Source organism: Manduca sexta, chromosome 11, assembly GCF_014839805.1.
Source record: "Manduca sexta isolate Smith_Timp_Sample1 chromosome 11, JHU_Msex_v1.0, whole genome shotgun sequence".
Lineage (NCBI taxonomy): Eukaryota > Metazoa > Arthropoda > Insecta > Lepidoptera > Sphingidae > Manduca > Manduca sexta.
In genome coordinates this window covers 10,877,921-10,899,321 of record NC_051125.1, presented here as the reverse complement: position 1 = coordinate 10,899,321, position 21,401 = coordinate 10,877,921, and the positions used below count along the sequence as shown (strand labels likewise).

Here is a 21,401-nt window from a genome sequence, read left to right as displayed (position 1 = left end):
CGTATTTTATGACACCAAGCGGTGAATCTCTTTCTCCCACTACGAAATTAATCAAATAGAGAGATTGGGAATTGGAAATATTAACTGTCCAATTCCCTCCATAGCAAAGCGGGATACAAAATAATGAACTAAGACGGCATTTTACCCTCAAGTATTTACAAGTTTTAAAACAAAACGGACAAAAATTTTACTTAGGTCCCATCACATGAGCTGTAAGGTTTGATTAGTCATCATATTCAGTATAGAAATATATGCTGTAAAATCCATTTAAATAAAAATGTAAATAAACATACGATCGTAGTTTTCTCACATTGTATGTGCGTTTGGCTCGCGCGGATTGCGAGCGTCGCGTGTCGTGTTAAAATGCTTCTTCTTTATTTACACTATTCGGTTTTGCATTCCGCGTCTGCCATGCTATGTTAAACTGTAAACGATTTTTAGGTCGTATTATATGATTTTTGAATTTTATTTGGATTTTCTTTCGATAAATTTTAGTGTTTAGGACATAAATAACTCATATTTTCCTACACACACTCACGCCTATTATCCCTGAAGGGGTAGGCAGAAACGCAACTAACCCATTTGCTGCTGTGTGTATTTCATCCCTTTGATGCCATGGGCGAGACCATCGCCACATTCGGCTCAAATTCCAGACTCTGGGATGATACTCATTAGAAAAACCCAATATCACTTTGCCCGGCCCAGGGATCGAACCAGAGACCTCAACACTGCAGTGGTACCGTAATAAAACTACGCTGAGACATTATTTTGTTACATAATGTATACATTTTTCGCTCGATGTTCTGTTCGTATAGGTATAAATTTGTTTACGGGGAAAATGTAAACTGTGATACCTTTACTTAGAAAAAAGCTCTCAAAATATAATAACATTTAAGAAACAAAAAAAAAATACGTTAAGTAACTTAGGTTATAGATCAGGACAGTCCAATCTCACAGGACATACCAATTTTAAATTTTTGAATGTAATTGTCTTCGATAACTCAGCACCTAACTCGTCTCGTCATCTATTTAGAAAATAAAGTTTATTTTTTATCTATATTTATTTCAGGGTTTTATCCATAAGGACATGCTGACCCCATAAAAAATCAGATTCCCGACCAGAGAACTCAACGCAGGCTCTCACAACCAAACCCCACAAAGCGATTAGTTCATATAGAAGTGAATGACTCAATCCCTCATCAGCTCTTGCCGCAATGGTGGGAGTGAAGTGACAGTATAGTGGTCGGTCCGTCAGTGGACGGTCAACTAGTGTGTGGGTGCTCAGTTATACATTAAATCAGGTACGAATTTGATGTTTTTGTGAAGTGGTTGGAATAAGGATCAAAAAAGGTATTCGTAATTGGAGAAAGGCATTCCTCTAAGATTTAGAATGAATAATTTGCATTTTCCTTCTGGTAATGTTCAAGTAATTGTAGATCTATGTGGGCAACTATCCAGTGTAATAACTCGTGTGCTATTTCACTCTTCGCCAATGTCATCCAATCATGCTATAAACAATTAATATTAATCTTGAAATGTATTATGATTTCTTATGTTTACGCGAAGGTAAGATATCGGAAAAAAGAGCTGTCGGATTTTGTTGCGGTTTTTTATATTTTTTATTTTTCTCCTGACGTTTCAAAAAGGTTTTACGGTACAGTGTTTAAATTTTAAGTTTTCAAGTTTATATATAATCCCAGATTTCTATGTCAGTAGACAACAATAACATATTAGTATACTTTTGAATATTATGTTATTGTGAAGAAAGCGCGAAGGTCAACGAATTTTAGAAAATTACAAACTAAATTACTAAGTAACGTTATGTACCTAGAAATACAAATCCCTACCTAAAACTAGACTAGAATTCCCAAATTCTCTCAAGATGAGAGATCAGAACAAGAAATTACCGATACCCAAATATATATAATATACTGCTATACAAGTATACTTATAATAAGGAAATATTTGTTTATAATCGAAAGACTCTAAAACTGTTGAACCGATTTTGAAAATTTTTTACTAACAGGAAATCCCTTACACTTGGATTTAGGCTACTTTTTATCCCAGTTATGAGGTTTACTATAGGCAAAATCGCATACAAAAACTAGTAACATATAAATACATACGTAATATCTTTAACATCATCTCTTATTGCGTAATTAACTTTAGTTACAAAACAAATTTGAATGGTTATTGTTAGTTATGTAAATGAGATGGTCTCCGCAGACGAATGTTAATGAAAAAAGATACAAAATTAATTGCCATTTACATAAATAAAAATGGGGTCAACGATTGAAGCTTACCATTATATCTATCGATGATAGAAAACATGTAGTTTGCGATAAGAATATAGTTCTTTTACATTTTTTATTTTATTGGTGGTAGGTCTCTCATATGTGAGAGTCCGCCTGGGTAGGTACCACTGCAATGTCTATTACTGCCGCAGCAGCAGTGTGTAATCACTGTTGTGTTCTGATTTGAAGGACATTGTAGTCAGTGTAACTGCTGGACATAATGAAACTTAACATCTCATGTCCAGGATGGCGAGCGCAGTGGAATACCAAACAATACTTTGTAGTTAAAGGTGTTGGATGGTGTTTCTACTGTTTATGGGCGGTCGTATTGCTTACCATCGGGCAAACGGCAAACTCGTCTCGTCACTCAAAGCAAAAAAAACATGTCCTTGTAGGACTATTTTCGCTTGCAGTATTTCCAGGTGGGCATGTTTTGTGATATTCGGGATCATTTGTCATCATATGACCTACTGACTTGTCAGCCTCTCTTTTATAAATATGATGGCCTTTGGCCGAGACTCCGCCCGCGTGAAACAGTTTTTTCAGTATAAAAAGTAGACTATAAAGTATAAAGTATAGCACTCATAAATAATGCAGCTTCCTATTAGTAAAAAAAAGGTCGGTTTAGTAGTTTCTGATATCAGCGCAAATTCTTCAGATTAAAACTATAGATTTGCGCTGAAATATTAAACTATAGATTTGCGCTGAAATATTAACGCAATAATATTGATATCATGTGAATTTGATTTTAGTGTATAAATTGAGAAATCTCAGCTTCCTGAATGCCTTACATTCCGAATGCACGTGCGCCGAGTCACGGTCGACCGCCAGATGGCGCATAAATTCCCAAATCCATGTTCCTCAAATGTATATTCGTGGTATCGTCTTTACTGCTTTAGCACCTTAAGGATTTAACCATTTAGGGTATAAATTACTGTTTCGTATCGAATGTTATTGGTTATAATTTATACAATCTCGTTGCTTGGCATTGCATCTTTCGTAATAGGTTTTATAAAATCCAGAAAATGGTACAATGACTACATTTTTTTTAAACCGGATTACAAGTCTACTTACACCATGTATTAAGGTGATTTTTTTACGTACACGGCTATGTGACTCCTCGCACCTGATGATAAGTGGAGTAGGGTCCATTAGAGTGTCGACTGACGAGAGATGATTACGCCTCGACAGTCGAAACAATTATGCCGGCCTCTTGGAACCGGATGTACACAGGCTGATACCGGAACGTGACACATTTACGAGGGATACTATGGCGGGTTTAATACCTTGTGTATGGTGGTCGCTATCCGGGCGGATACAAAATATATCCTACCACCAGCAAACACACAACGTTTTGCCACAAATTGAACTTTATTAATATTAACAACCGGAAAATATGACAGCCGAACGGTCTAAACATGTGTATGCCGCTGTCTGTCTACTATCAAATGTGCACTTCCATGCTAAGCGATAGAAATAGACATTCAGATACCACACTTAACGACGTCTCGTATACGATTTATTTTTGTAAAATATAGTCAGTTAATATCGAGTTAATAAAGCCTTTAAACCACTATATCTAAAGTACAATTTACATTGAATAATATCTTATAGGATATATCCTATAGCTATAAACGATAATGTTATTGCAGATAGTCTCGGTACAGCTAAACTGAAATGGAGTGGGCGGGATGGACCCATACAATGATTATGCCTTCGGAAACCTTAATGTACTAAGGTGGTAGGCGTTAAGTTTTACGAACAGTAGTATATTTTTGTCTCGTACTATTGGTTGGAATTTAAAATCCGAATTGGAACCCTGAAGTATTCGAAATTTGGTGTATTTCTGTTTTGATTCAATGAAGTCGAAATTCTCTTGAACAGCTTCGAATGAAACGTAAAATCATGTTTTTAATTAGTTATTACTGTTTTGAATTCCCTTGAACCTTGAAGTAGAGTCGTATTTAATCTTTAATATTAATACCCACTAGCCAGCCCATAGGAAAAAAACTATTGATCATAATAATGTGTGGCCTAGCGTAGTTGTAAAAGAGGGGGAAGAGGTTGTCATTTCCGGATGGTACGTTTAGGGGATCGGTAAAATATGTAATAAAATCTTTATTTTGTCTTACTTGTCGCATGTATCAGTGGTTACTAGGACAGGTGTCGCTCAAGAGGCATATTTCTTGAAAAGACCTAATTTTGACTCGCCCGATGTCTTGAATATTTTGGTTCTGGGCGCGACAACAAGAATCCACGCTACACCTCTCAGATAATTTTACTATCAGATTACTTGAATTTTTTTGGTGTCAATATAGTTTTGGAAATAGCGTCCGGGCTCGCTTATCGATTCTAACCATATATCGCTTTGGATAAAACATAATCTTTTTTGTCTATTGCCCAGTGGTGTAAAGCCATAGTTTGTAACCTGGCGGGTTGCCAGCCTCCATTTGGCAACTATAGGCTTAACGTGCGCGCCGAGAAACGAATTGACTACGGATTTTAACCACTAAACGCTGTCAACCCCGGTCCAGGATTTGAATCAATGTAACTTTATAGGGGATTAAACATCTGGCTTAGGTGTTTTGAAAATACGTTTATTTGTATGAAGGGTTTCTGCCGATGGAATATAGACCATATAGATATAGATTTAGTTGTCATTATATATTATGATAATCTTTTATTAATTAACCACCCACGTTCTCCTTAACGTTTTTAGTAATACTCTTTTAAGCTCTATACTCAGGAACTCGAGTACAAATTTACCTACTGGTTCCTGTTATTTAATGTTAAACATTTTATTAACTAGATAATAATATACTTATCATCAATCATCATCATCATCAATCAATCAATCATTCTTTTTAATGTTTATAAGTCAGAATCATTTCATACAGAAAAAAGTATGGAGAGATTCGACTATTGCACCCATTATTCGCCAACCTTATAAATACTATAAAATGATAGCGACAGGATCATGGGCACTAGGCATAGTTTCCAAACCCAACCAACCTTTTTGATAAAAAAAAACACTTCTAGGAAATTTATAATGCGCATTGATTTCAAACGCAAGACCACGTCCGCAGCCTAAATGTTAACAACAAAACATCAAGAAGTGAGAAATTGCTGAAATTAACAAATTTAGAAATAAATAAACAAACAACTCAAGGATATTAAATACGAAAAAGTATTGCTGCGCAAAATAAATTGCAACATTGATTGGTCTCGTCTATTCGCAACGATGTTTAGCATGGTCTTACGAAAGATGTTGGGAAACGTATGACCATAGGCGGATTCGTCTCGATGAGAAAATATAGAATGATAATATTATTGAAAGGCTCATCAAAAACGTGAATACGGATTCTCCTCTTCATTGCTATTTCTTTAACGCATTCGTGATTCTTCTAAAATTGTGGGTGTTGTAAATACTAATAAGTAGATTTTTTTTAGAAATTTACATAATCATATTGATCTGTATTTCTTACCGTTAAGGTTGACATCACTTATCTATATACTTTTTATACGGTTTTGGCAGACTGGCTCCACTAGATCTGGTGGTAAGGTGGTGGGGTAAGATGCGAGAATCGACTGATGAGATATGGCCAGCCTCACCAGTCGACATAATTATAGCGGCCTTTTTGAGTGCAGATATGCACATGCTGATCCTGAAGCGCGACATACTTACGTAGGGCACAATGTTGTTTTTTTGGTTTTAACTGTTTATGGGCAGAGGTGATCTTTTTAAACTATTAGATAACCCAGAAACACTGACCCTTTAACTACAAAAAAAACATCTACACCACTAACTGTTATAATTGTATAAATATAATCCTACTAATATTATAAATGCGAAAGTTTGTGAGTATGGATGTATCGATGTATTTATGTATGTTTTTTCCTCTTTCACAAAAAAACTACTGAACGGATTTGGATGAATGTTCACAGTAATATTCGTTATACATCAGAATAACACATAGGCTACAATTTATAATGATTTTGTGTAATTCGATCATAATATAACGATACATATCAAGTAAGTTCGAAAAAAAATATATCCCGGGAAACTCCTTTAGGCGTACGAAACCGTGAGCAAAAGCTAGTGATATATTTACGATATAATGGACACAGCATGCGTTTAACTCGATATTTAACATTTATACATTATAAAGGGCTACCTTAGATTCAGCTCATATAAATCGTGATACGCATATCACCCATCTATCAGCCTGTATTTCTTCATTGCAAGGCACAGGCATTACACAGATTGCGTCTTCCCTGGTGTAACAGACGTACACGCGTACAGAAGGAAATTGTGGACGTGGTTTGCTTACAAATAACAATACGCAAATGACAATACAGACAGAGTTCAACACAATATTCGTACGCCTTTACGTTTTTTTGAAGATTATGTTCTATTTTGGCCATATTGTAAAGAGGATAAGTATGTTAAATGTTCCTAATTCCTAATAGACTTTCAAAAAAGGAATAGATTCTAGATTATATTTTTTTTAAATATCTGCCGACTAGACTAGTGTACGTCATCCGAGTTTCGTTTTGAAAACTAGCGCTGTAGTGTTACTTACTGCAGCATATAGATGAATGACTTATTGTTGGTGCAATAATTAGAATTTATATAGTTTTTTTTTGTTGTTCTTCAATCATTATTGCTATATTTTAGTTAAAATTGTTATATTGTTCCTAACAATAAACGACTTTTGTCTTTCTTTCTCAATTCGTATTTATATTGATTACTCTGAGATTTGTGGGCCGATTTCCTTGATACGTTTTTATTTATTAAAGTAGGTTCACACAATGGTCCCATTAGAGTAAATGTTGGTGTTAAGTTTATAATTTTTTTATATATACTTGCATTAGACCCTATTTTTAAATAAATCGGGTAACCTAATTTTCTGTGATCTACATAGTTTGCAGCATCAAAATACCAGAGTAACAACCATAACATCTGTACAAAACAGACATTAAGAATGCTCAAAGAGGAAATAAAAAGATTGCCCCTGGCAGATTCAATCACCACACGAATAGCAGAAGCAAACTATAGCTTACTTCACATCAGTTCGTGTTTTACTGAGCATATTATGTTTTATACAAAAAAAAATATATTAACAGTATGTATGGCATTGTTTGACGTAATCCTAAATAGGAAGGCAACATACGTAAATGACATCGTCAAAGTCAAAAAGTATTACAGACAGAAAAATAACAAGCACATAAGTATGTTCATATTCCTCTAATACATAGCGTACATTTATCTGTGTCGGAGTTAGAAACTCAATGTCCATACTCAAGTACGTTCACGTAATGTACAAACTTTATTAACATTGAGACCACTTATTGAATAACCAAGCACCTACCACCTGAGGCAAAAAATAGTAATTATGTTCCCGCAAGCTATTCATTGCGCCCGCTTTACTGACACAGACAGACGTGTTTGTTTTGACCGCGTAATGGATGATTAAATTGTTTGCCGCAAAAAATATTCTCACGCGAGACTCGCGAAGAGTCGAGGCTGTACCTTTCACTTTCGATGCACCGTGTCGCGTAGACATTTTTATGTCATACATTAAAATTACAAGGTTTACTATCGCTACCTTTTCGGATAAAAAATCGGTAAATCGAAAGTATATTTGTAGCACTGACAGTTGCATAAAGGCCGCCATTTTGTTACATAATGTGACGTCACCGGCATTCGAGTGTAGAACGTTGTTGGCGGTAGACGTGTTATTGCATCTTGTATAATTTATTACATGAATAATTTTATTTATTATTTACGTAATACTATTTTGAAATTTACTTCTTAATTAATTTAAGTGATTATGATGATAATGTTTTATAGAACACTAGCTTTTACTCGCGGCTTCATCCGCGTAAAGGAATTTTCCAGGATATTTTTTTCCGACTTATTTGAAATGTATCGTTATATTATGACCCAATTACACAAAATCATTATAAATTGTAGCCTATGTGTTATTTTGACGTATAACCAATATCACTGTAAAGTTTCACCCAAATCTGTTCAGTAGTTTTTTCGTGAAAGAGGAACAAACATACATACATAAATCCTCACAAACTTTCGCATTTATAATATCAGTAGAATGTTAAGCTTCACAGCTAGAGGATTTTTTTTTTAATTAGTGATTAACCTGTTTTTGTTATTTACAAATTATGCAACGTGAGCCATCACTTGATAATGTAGTTAGTTAAAAAATGTCTAGAGTAACGAATGAAATCTATTTAAATACTCGAATATTACACAAGACAAAATTTAAAACGTCCCAACAGTTAAAGCGAATGGGTTTGTAAACGATTTTAAAGGCGGATTGTTTCAATGTTAGTTAACAATAAACTGTGTGTTAAAACGTTGGTTGGTTGTAAAGCTTTGGTTGACTATAAATTTATAAATTTTTGCAACTTATATTACTTTCATTACAAAAATATATGTAGTTTTTAAAGTTGAATTCGGTTATTCATTTTCTAAACAGATATCTAACTTTTTAAAATTGTGTCTCTAGTCTGAATATTTATGTATATTTTTGTACTAATATGTGTCTCCCTTTGCCTTTATTGAAAATCATAACTAATTTCTATTACCGTATGAAAATAGTTAATGAAACATTAGCTATTTTCTTAATGAAAATAAATGTTTTACATATGACGTAAAACATTAAAGTATAAATAATTTAACGATTACTTTAACTAAACTGACTTCAAAAAGCTTTGAAGTAACCGGCCCTGTGTCAGCCCAATATCTAGGGAGCCTAATAATTCTTACTTAATGACTACAATTAACATAATTTTACGCCTAATCGCTAGAGATTCGAAGTTTTACTAATCAAATTTAAAAAACTGTTCAGTTTTACAAGGTATTTCATCCAGAAAGTTTGTTAAGTGATTTTGGTTAATGTTAATTTCGGCTATTTAGAGTTTATAACGTTATAAAATAAACCATTTTTCTTTTAATACTGCTTATACATGAAGATACTGTTGTCTTTCTGTCCCTACTCTTTTTAAATGCTTTGCTACGGAGAGAAGTGGAAAATTAATATTTCCTCCTCCCTACCTTTCTATTTGATTAATTTCGTTGCGGGATAATGACAAATTAGTTTTCCCTGAGACTCGCCGAGAGTCACCGCTCGGTGTCATAAAATGCGTGCCACTGATGATCCTGGCTTACAGGAGTTGTCATCAACCCATTGCAGTCCACTACTGGACATAGGCCTCTTCCGAGGTACGCCTTAGAGCCCAGTCTGTTACTTTATGTATCCAGTCGCTGCCATCCCTCTTGTGCAAGTCGTCCCGCCATCTGGCCAGAGGGCGTCCCTACGTTTGCTAATTCGCGGTCTCCACTTCAGAATACCCTTACTTCAAAAAAGCTGTTCATTTGTTTGTTTTTCTTAACCTGCTATAAATAAAATTAAAGCGTCTTTTTAAAAATTAAAATACTTCCTTGGTACTCCTCTTTACCTATAAGGTGATAAAAGAATAATGAGACATGCCAGGAAATACTCCATGGGTACTCCAATCTTCACTAATAAGGCGATAAAAGAATCTCTAATAAGACCTGCCATTAGAAAAACATTTCGCGTGCATGGCACAATACCAGTTCAAAGGTGAATGGATTTGAACAAAGCCGACGGGAGAAAGGAAATGGTCTGTCACAATAGACCGCGGTAACGCATTGTGGACGCTTCCTTATGTCTAAATCTTAGTGTTTGAAGAAAATTTTATATATCCTTTATACGCCTGAAGTCACCAGTTTTATTTTTAATTTGAACAAAGATGAGTTTATATTGATGACCATTTTATAGGAATCTATTAAGTTTATTACTTTATGTGACATTTCAAGAATCCAACTAATATAAACACAAGTCTCTATAAATAGGACTTCCTCCAATAGTCTAAAAATATTTACACATCTTAAGATTTTTAAGAACAAAAAACAAACACACATCTATTCTTCATCTCCGAATAGGTAGGTGATGTTGCAACCAGGACACCCACTTATTGATTACGTCTGGTCCGTCCCATGATGTGATAGGACGGGTCTATCGCTATAACTAACTTTTTTTTAACAATTGGCATAACACAGAACACAATCATTATAAACAATACTTAAGCACTAAATTACATTAAGACTAGATTGTCTTCCTTAAACCTATGCCTTAATTGAAATTAAACAATGGAAATGACTACAAAAAGCAATTAACAATATAAACATCTGCTTATATTTAACTTCAGGCTAATACTGAACAGCAAAATAATTAAGAAACTCGTTAAATATGAAAGTGTCCTTCAACCCAGCCCTCAGGGATAGACATAATGCTTATGTATGTGAAATCTACATATTTTTTTAATTGCGCCGTCCCTAATACATTTAGTCTGTCACGTACGTAAGGGCAGCTTTAATTAGGGCCAGGTTTATGCCCTTGAGATTAGCCATTCGTTTTATATCTCGTGTTGCCAGCCTGACCCTTAGAGTTTGGGACTTTTCTGCATATATATTTAAGTTCTTATCTATTTACGATCTACTTAATACATCCACCTATCCAAAAAGTAGATATCTCAATGGTGAGTCTCTTTGGATGGATGCCACGTTGTTTCTATTCTGTATACAGTTAGTGACACAAATTGGTGAACACATTCGAAATTTTAAACTATGTTTGAAGTTTTGGTCTTTATCTACTTGAGAGCAGACTCAAAGATCATATTTATTTATTAATACGTCCCTTAAAAATATATTTTTAAGTAAAATAAAATAGTTAAGTTCGTCTCGTCACCCAGTTATTAAAAGAAATACGCAATTCAACATCATTCCCAGATACATTGTTTTACTTCGATGGCTATCAGAATGTAGCGTCCAACCGAGCAATATCCTCGAGTGTTCAATATCTTGAGATCGGCCTTTGAGAGCTCTCCGCGACCGTCTGTTACCAAATCTGACGCTCACTTGACTTTTGAATATAGCCTTAAAGTCTTTTGTTTGTAAATGGAGTGGGGTCCAATAGAATGTCGACTGACGAGAAATGATTACCCCGCGGCTGTCGATACAATAATGCCGGCCTGTTTGAACCGTATATTTACAAGCTGATCCCCGAATACGACACACTTACGTGGGCTGCTATGGCCGGTTTTAACACCTTGGGTACAGTGGTGGCTATCCGAGTGGATATAAAACATATCCTACTTACCATCAGAAAGAAACTTTGCCTGTATAACATTTATTTTCCAAAATTAATTGTCATGTAAGTCGTCAGCCGGTCAATAATTGCTAACTATTACAAACTTTTATGTTATATATCTTGCACAAATTGAATACTGTATCACATGATTAAATGTCTTTTTAATTAAAAATCTCCATATCAACATATATCAAAATTCACATAGGACCTTGTTATATTGAGCCAACGAAATATATTAAAATCGGTGAAGTCTTCTATGGAATTAATCAGGTTACGAAAGTAATAGTTCCATTAGACCTGTATTATATTCTACTGGTGGGCAGGGGTGTCCTCAGCTACTTAGAAGCTCTAAGTCTTAGACCACCACGCCAGCCAAGTGTGAGATGTCAAACTTCAGATACTTACAAAGTTATTTTTTTTATTGACACGTATGTAGGTCTCCTAACGATGTTTTTCGTTTACCATTAAAGCCAATGATAACTAATAAACAATACAAACTTAACTTCAAAAATTCAGGATTCGACCTGCTGACACTCGTCGCGCCAGATCCTTCCATTCCCAACTAAGCAATCGTGCATTTAATTACGAAAGTAATACAGACATAATAATCCACATTTATCACGAATTAATACCAACGATTGCCTGTTCATGTTTAATCTACAGCTGCGGGTGATTGGCAGATATTACGCGCCGAGCTCTAGTCTCTTGATTAAACGCTTCACAAGATCCACTGTTTAATACATCAAACGTCTTGAAAATTTTACCAATGTCTATATTGTTTTGTGAAGGTTTAAGTGCGAGGTCACATGATAGGTCTTCGGTGATTTTGAATACTTTTAGATGGTATACGAGAGTTTGGATAGGTGTTGATTGTAGCATTCTCTAATTCTCTTGCTAAACTAAGTAAATACACTGTTGTGTGCCGTTTTGAAGAAGCTAATTTCATTAGTAGGAATTATTAGTTAAGCGGCTGTTTCACTTCTTCTGAATAAATATCATTCGACAAATATAAGGTAATCAAATAAAAACTCACGCCGTCGACTAAGCTCAGGTGTCCTAAATGACTTAGAATGACAATAGTCTTTGGTACAGTGGCCTTTACTTCTAAGTTCCCAGAGTGCCAGTATTTCGATATCTCCTAAGTAAACTATCGTATCTGGAATAATAGCTGTTCACAGTTTTTTTACGTTTCGTTACTAGGTACTGTTCAGTTCCAAAGCCATATAAAAAGTCAAATGAAGATTTTTTTTACTGTTTACTCCGAAACCCATGAAGATTTTTTAATAGCTTTGATAGTAAACACACTTAGATAACGAAACGCTAAAAAGTGAAAATCACCGTTTTGAGATACGATAGTTTACTTAGAAGCCATCGATTTATGATTAGGAATTCACCACTAACCGAAAGACTTTCTCCTCTCGCCATTCACAAAAAAGAAAATAGATATCAATGACAAGCGACCCAAATGCCAATACCAGATTAGTAGACATAAATCATTGCACAACCCGTCATTCCTCATCCGTGTTATTGTCACCAGAAAAATAGAAACATTAATTCCCAGAACGATTCGGATCACTCAGTCTGGCGCCCGTTATAATGTCAGAAATGCTGACGACCACGGGTGTTTACTGGCGGTCGTAAAAACATGTGATTCATTGATTTCTAACCCAGTGACTTTATTACACAATACACCGGACCTTAAATAAACATGTTGCGGGATGGCTTTGGCATTTGTTGAAAAGGCCGGATATTATTTAATTTGCTTTTTTAGTTCGGTTTTCTGAAAAAAGCAAATATGTAAGAACACTCATCTTTTCTGGATTTATTTTTTGGGAAACACAAACAGCTATACAGTATGTACAGATAAAGTAAAGTGATATATCTAAAAAAAAATATTTATATAGAACTGACACCGTTCTTCAGAGAATACATATTTAATTACATGTAAATTATGCTGTATTATATGAATGTTAATCAGTAAATTATCAGTGAATTTCTTGAAATGTTGTATTGTGATGCACCGCAAGTGGTTATCACTGAAATCGTTTAAGCTACAATTAACAGTAATCTAAAGTCAACGGAACTACCCTATAATCCGGTCTTACCCCAACCCACCCATACATAATTCTTAAATTTTATTTCCATCTCAACCATGTGTGGGATTTAGAAATATTTGAATAAATAAGTAAAGGATCAGACCGCAATCGGACGTTTAGTAATGGAAAATGTACTTCACTATCCCTTGGAATTAAATGGCTTAATTCAATCTAATCTAAGCTTGAACCAACCCGAAGCTTTAATATTCAGACCCAATTCCAGATAACATAATCTGAACCTAAAATAACTTTGACCAAGGTATCCTGCGAAGTACATAAACCCAGTGGTGTGTGGAGTGACCACTGATAATACGGTTTTGGAAGTTGTTATAAGCGATAATCGTATAAGCTTAAACTGATCCTCAAATATTTAAATAAAAAAAAAATACTAACAGGCAATATCGGTTTCATAATGGTAAGATATATCTATATCGTAGATATTACAGACAAAAGCAAACACACTTCTATAACTTGTAAACAGGATCGAAAATGGGGTGAATTTTATGACATCTAGCATTGAAGGTCGGCAAATCTTTGTGAGCATTAATCGAAACCCGAAACGAAATTGGAAATTATGAACTAGACTATTGATTCTCAAAGTGGTCCAGGTGGACCCCTCGGGATCCACGGGAGACTTGACGAGGGTCTACTTTGGCGTGACCAAAAAGTACAGTTCCACAATTCGTAAGCGGGGGTCAACGAAAATTTATCTGATTTGATAATAAAGAACTAAAATGTTTGCTTGACATCACCTATCGATGTAGGCGGATAATATTGTTAGGGGTCATAAGAGAAACGGTGACCCCAACATATTGTCCCCAAAATATTCGCGATAGCTGGGCGGTAGTTGTAATGCACTCTCTGCAAAAAACAATAAAAGAAGGTCCACAGTAACCAGCAAAGTTTTAAAAGGGGTCTATGAGAAAAAAAAGTTTATGAACCTCTAAACTAGACAGTTAGATTTATCTCAAATGATTTGTAAATTGACTGCAACATAGAATGATGATCAGCAATTTTCACGCCTACACCGATGTCGTGTGTTCAGTCTAACCACGTCGAATCCGTAATCGCAAGGCCGAAGAGTCGGTTACTGACACGAAACATCGGTTAGTGGGACATCGGTTACGTTTGGTTAGTAACCTTGTTTGACGCATCCGCAATTAATTGTACTTTTTATAGAGGTTTAAACTGACGAACAGATGGGTTACATTGATTTGTATTTTTTTATAGGGTAAAGTGTCCCCACTGCACCTGATGGTAAGTGGAGTGGGCTAATAGAATGTCGAAGAAGAAATGATTACCCCTTGACAGTCGACACAATTATGCCGGAACCAGATATACACAGGCTGATCCCGGAACTCAACACACTTACGTGGGCCACTATGGCGGGTTTTAACACATTGTATACGATGTTCGCTATCCAGATGGCATTACTACCACCAGCAAATTTTATTAAGAACCCACATTGCTATTTTTCTAAGGATTATAGGCGGGAGGATCCTCAAAAAATATAATGTAATATGGTTCGTCAACATCAAAATATTTCTGATAACTCAATTCTCCAAACCAATTAAAATTAAATATCCTCTGCCAACAACAATGTAAACATAAAAAATTAACGTCAAAATGTGTGAGATATTTTATCTACCGCCGGCAAAATGAACTGACAAACGATTGTAATAAAATGAAAATATTGTGGTTGGGCTGTCAATATACCGAATTGGATGTAAAGTAAACCTTAACAGCGAATTTTAGGGTTCAATTTACAGTGCGCAAAATAGTTGTAAGTTATAAAATTTGACGGTCGTGGAATTCTGTCAAAATTACAGGTATATTCTAAATAGTGAGGATATGTCAAGCTGTAAACGTTTTATGATGAATTCTTTTTATCATTGCAATATGGAATTTTATGCGAATGGGCAGAGTCTATTGCGATCTTTGACGATAATACTCAAAAGAGTCATTTCGAAAAAAATATGGTATTTGAAAATACAAAAATTAGACTAAAAAGTAGCAGTAGTCTAGCATGTGCCAAACATCCAATCCAGTCTCCGCGTTTACTTATAACAAACATACAAACATCTTCAAAACTTGCATTTATAATATTAGTAAGATTAAAGAGGCATCTAATAAAATCGTTTAACAACAATCAAACCAAAACTACGTTACCTTCATTACTTAATGGTCTTCCGGACCAGTCCCCGATGACCGATTACCTGATTTAATCAATTTTAATCCGCTTTTAATCGGTTACAAAGATTTGAAAACTTGGCCGACGAGGGCCTTTTTCTAATTAACATAATCCCCGGGCTCCGTGGAATGAACTAATTATGATGTAAAAGCTAGTGGTTACGACAAATTGGGATATTACTTTCTATTTCTTTAGAATTTATCAAAAATGTTGAAAAAATATAGACACAATTTTTTGGGTTTTTCTACAGTATCCGCCCGAAGTCTAGAATTTGTGTCTGATATGGTGAAAGGCTCGCCCCTTTCATATCATAGCATGTAAAACGCGCTGCGAATTTGGGTACACCAGATGCGCCTCTGCCTACCCCTTCAGGGAAAAAGGCGGATATGAAATATATTCCACCACCATCGTTGTCCTAAATGCAATCAGCAGTGTAGGCTCAAAGAAACGCAAAACTGATGATTTACGCACGTGATGATAGGCGGCTGAATTGACAAAGCCGTAGACGGTCAACAAAGGATCATTTTAGAAAAGGACTTCGTCATAAGCTAAATGTTAAGATTTACTACATTTTAAGTATTGGTATCAATTTTGTGATAAGGAAATATGAGACTCAAACTCATAATCATTATTCGAAAGTAGCACGATTTTATGCTAAATCGAAAATGTATTTAAAACATAGTTAATTACAAGCATTCTTCCACAAAATAATCAAAAATAAGTCAGTTATGGTAATAATAGCCACAAAATATGTTATAAATATATTCAATATGAAATTCGCGCGTCAGTCCGTAGACAATTCGTCGATTACCGCTATCGTTTGTGAATCAAGCGGGAACTGTTTTTCTATCCCGTTGTTTCCTTATGGAAATCCGGGATCGAGAGCGCTGTCCAATAATATTCCAACTAAGCTTCCTCCGGTACCTGGATTTATCTTTTATCTTTCAGGTTTACTTTTGACCGCTTATATCATGAATTCAATCATCTCGTGGGTATTGCGTAAGCACACCTTTATTGCTTTGTCATAAGGAGGAATTGACTTGAGGAAAATCGAAAAATTACGATTTGAACACGACCGTGCAGGGTGCGTGATGTATTCGGATTTTTAAAAATAAATATGAACCCATTTCAATTATTAATAAAAATACGTGAATTAACATACCTTGGAACCTTCCACAAAGCGCACGGAAATAATTGCGACGCATTGAATGCATACTCTTTGAAATTTATTACAATTATATTTACACTAAAATGACAATGAATTTTCCAAATTTTGCTACTGTAGGATCTAACCCGCGACCTCTGTTACAGTTCTGGAAGCTCAGACAAAGGCACGATGTTTGCGTGACACATTATTATCATTACTTCTTAAATCTTAACTTAGGATCTTTACGCTCTAAGCACTCTTTATACGATGTCTCCTTTGCAACTCTCGTTTTATTTATCTGTACCATAAACACAATTTCTGGCACATATTGACACAGGTGATGTGAGACAGATAACGCTTTATACAAGCACAAATAAAATACGCTATGAAGGAAATAAAGCTACCAGATATCTTCATACGTACAAAGGCGGCGAAAAAATTGGGAATATGATGGTATATTGCACGGACTTTTTATTTATATGGAGATCGCTTTGTTATTTATGAAAGGTGTATATTTTATCGTAACAATTGTGCAGATATGGTTCAGGAGCGTTGGTAGGCAAAATATTACTTATCAGGTTTACCGTTTAATAAAAAGACGTAATGTTATGCACGCATAATTTTTCTAATATTTTCTACGTAAACGGGTGTAAATTATCGTTTGTCTCTCAATAGGTGGGTAACTGCAATCTGCTAAATTATCACGAATTAATAACTCCACCAAACCTGTTATTTGAAAATGTATAAAAATTGAATTGCTGAATCAGTATCGAGATACCTCTCTCAATTAAAAAAATAGGATAGAAGAACAAATTGAATTGACCTGTTAGCTAATAAAATCAGTGAAAAGACCTTTGTTCGAGACTTGGATGTAAACACGATGTAGAAAGTGCAGAATGCATATGGTCACGGTTTATAAACATGCCTTTGTTTATTGGATAATAAGCATGTTGAAGACAAAAGCGATTGCTATCGCGGTCGAAGAATGTGGAATTGAGGTAGGTCGTAAAGCACGAGCAGCAATGTAACGCAAACTATGAGGCAAAGTAATCATAAAAATATGCCCTAAATTCCCAAAAAAAATCTTTCATTCATACGAAGAGTTGTGTTACTTAAGATATAAAAAAGGACCTTGCCAATAGATATTTATCTAATGAACTGATTAGCATTGGCTTTGACTGTAAGATTACTGGACTACTACTCTAAACTAATAAAATATTAAAATGTTATGTGTACCAGAAAATATTTTCAGTTTAGTTCACCACCACGCCCTGCTCGATACCTGATCTTTATAATTCCATTAAACTCTACAAGCAAAAATGACAGGTGTACGATTCTTAGGCGCCATTACCTCGTCTGCGCTTCGTCTTTCCGTTGTTAGCAGCCATAAGCATTAAAGGAACAAGCAAATTATAAAGATATTAAGCTTGAATAAGAAAATGAAAGTGATTATGTAAACTGTTATGTCCTATAACATTAACTACGCACTGTTACGCAACAACGCCAAGATAATATTCAAACTTACAAAACAAATGGGCAAAGTCAAAACATCTCCTAAACTCCACAATGTATATTTAAAAGGAATAACCGTTAAAATTACACGGATATAGTTAGATTCCTCTCGGCATACAAAATTGCTCTGTAATCGAAACTTTCGCCGATAACAACTTCGCGTTTTCAAGCCTCTCAATACTGGAGAGAACTTTCCACATTACGATTATATGGTGTTATACTTGCCTGAAACTGCGGGTGTACGTACGACGGTGAACTTCTGCCTCTGAAGTTATGTTGACGTTACCTTAGCGGATAAAATCAGAAACTTTTTATGCTAACTCTACTATTAAAATATGTACGGTCAGTAGGTCAAATGCATTAAATAAATGACTAACTTATTTAATAGTAACCGCATTCCGAACATTTGATTATGCTTTTAAAACTGACATAATATATTTGGTTAATCGCCGGTTTGTGTGAAACCATGTTTTTATGTCAAATATTCTCTCGCGAGATAAATAAACACAAACCCGAATCATAAAGCGAAATGACGTAATTCGGAACCTCGTTTCGGAGGTAAAATATAGAGTTCAGGAGTCATTTAGACAATATTTTCCGAACTTTGGATCATTTACTTCTTATCAGATAAAATTACGGTTAAATACTGGGTTAGCGATAATGATCGCAAACTCTCCTAGTATTAAATATTTCATATTGTATTTCAACCTCATTTTGTTCTCTTTTCAGAAAATGAACATCCTGTGGTGCTGTCTTGTAGCAGTTTTATTGAAAACATCAGAATGTGCAGTAGATGTAGAAAAAACAGTCCAACAAGTACAAAGTATATTAAAAGCTAATCTCCAACTACCAAGATTAACAAGAGATGAAATCATACAATTAATGAACGATATCAAAGCAGAAGATGCAAAAAGTTCGACATCAAGGCAATCTACTGAAGATAGTGGAGAAGCAAAAACTACCACGACATTAAATACTGTTGAAAACGAAATAAATCCGATCACTCAAACACCTAATTCTTTAGAGAATATACCAGAAATCGATAAAGATGTTGAAGTAACTTCAATACCACCGAGTTCCGTTGAACATACGACTAGAAAAGCCGGGTCTACATTAATGGTAGTTTTACCATACACTCCACGTGATGGGTCGTCTTTACAAGAGCTGTACACGCGACCACCACGAGTCGAGGTTGTGCCAGTAGCAGTAACACCTCAACCTGTAAAGACACTAAAATCCAACACACTTCTAGACACTTTGACAGACAATGCTAGATTGGCATATCAGAAAAAGGATAACTTCCCTGCTGAACTGCAAGCATTCTTGGATGCCCATGGCTTAAAAGGCACGCCCGGTCAAGACCACTTTTTGTTACCTCTTGAAGGGTTCAAGCCACTACCGCCAGCCACAATCGTTGATGGAAATGTTCAGCTGCCAGAAAATATATTGCTAACGTATGATCTGATTTCCCCTGATGCTCTAAAAGCAAGTAATGAAAAGTTACAATCATTATCTCCTAATAACTTTTTATACGAGCCACTGCGACCTGAATTACCATTTGAATTAGAGACCGCGTCATCAGAAATAAAAGAAACCAGCTACCCTTACGACATGCCAAAAACAAGAAAACCAAAATCGACGGACACTGCTTCTTATGAACCCATTGATTACGATTCTGTTAAAGTTATACCTTTGAACAAAGGTATAAATCCATTGGAAGATCTTAGAGCAATTGTAGAGAACGAGCAAATTAAGAGACAGGCAAATTCGACGAACAGCACCTCGGAAAACTCAACAACTACTGAAGAACCAAAAAATGCTGTGACTGACGCACCTGATTCCGTACCGGCTGACACAGATTCTGGTGCTTCTATCTCGGATCTAGAAGATTCTTTCGGTGGTGCAGCACCTTCAAAACCAGGGGATTCTGAATTACCCCCACCAAGGAAGAATGGTTTCTACTGGATGCTGGATTGGAATAGTTTCTTAGAAGTAGGTGATGGTGATACTAAAGTAAATATTCGTTTCGAGCCCAAATTAGGTGATCCGCAAATGTTCTTGCCTGTTACTGTTCCATGAAAAATGTTTTAGATGACGTAATACTTACCAGTTCTAGTCTTGAGGTTAGTTTAGTGGTAGAGGGGATGCCTTTCCCGTGGAAATTGGTTTAAGGGCATTGGGTTTTTGGAACAAGGGTGCTGATAGGATTGTTTCTTCTATATAAAGATGACCTCAAATTTTTACCTAACTAGCGAATTTAGTGTCTAATTTAATTTTAAATACCTTAAAACCGATTTGTTCTTTTATTTAGAAGGTAAGATGGATCGCAACCGATTAAAAATATTTATAAACTTTATTGAAAATAGAGACTGCAAATTTTGATTAAACATATCGAAATATTTGTGTTTCATTTGCCTTCAGTAAAGTTTCGATTAGGTTTATTTTCAATTATAATGAGATATTGAGAATTTTAATATTGACTTGGTTTCTTCTTAGACATTCATTTTAAAAACCGTTTGTGAATGGTAAAGAAATTGTAAAAACGATTTGATTTTAAATATGAATCGCCTCATATATACTTAAATAAAGGGTTTAAACCTCAAAAGAAGTCTGTCCACCCTCTTGATGTAAAGCGTATGCGTATAAAAAAATATTCGTTCTTCCTGACATTATTAGCTGCCTAGTTGCAGTAACAGACTCAGTACCTATAAACTTGCTATAAACGCCAGTTATATTGGCCATTGTCCTATGATATATGTCGTTTATACGAGCCTGTCTTACATTATGGTTTATTATACATCAGATTTATAGGAACACATCTAACATTCTTTGTCAAAATTACAAGTATTATACGCTATTTTGCCTGGAGATTCAAGGCCAGTCAATGCAGCCTTGCGTAAAGATAAGATATTTATAATATTAAAATTACCTTATAACTCACTTCTATCTTGTGGCAGTATGCTC

The 21,401-nt window shown here is 35.2% G+C and overlaps 1 protein-coding gene across 3 annotated transcripts; it reads left to right on the top strand.

The window, feature by feature from the left end:
• The first annotated feature begins 1,217 nt into the window (after positions 1–1,217).
• Positions 1,218–20,836, top strand: LOC115452175. 3 transcript variants are annotated; one of them, XM_030180640.2, is made up of 2 exons: positions 1,218–1,301; positions 19,167–20,836. In XM_030180640.2, exon 2 carries the CDS (start codon positions 19,170–19,172, stop codon positions 20,514–20,516), a length of 1,347 nt encoding a protein of 448 aa, XP_030036500.2. In that variant the 5' UTR covers positions 1,218–1,301; positions 19,167–19,169; the 3' UTR covers positions 20,517–20,836. The 3 variants fall into 3 exon arrangements, with proteins under 3 accessions (XP_030036500.2, XP_030036501.2, XP_037293526.1); XM_030180641.2 differs by having other exon boundaries at positions 1,259–1,350; XM_037437629.1 differs by lacking the exon at positions 1,218–1,301 and adding an exon at positions 17,259–17,378.
• The last annotated feature ends 565 nt before the right edge of the window (positions 20,837–21,401 follow it).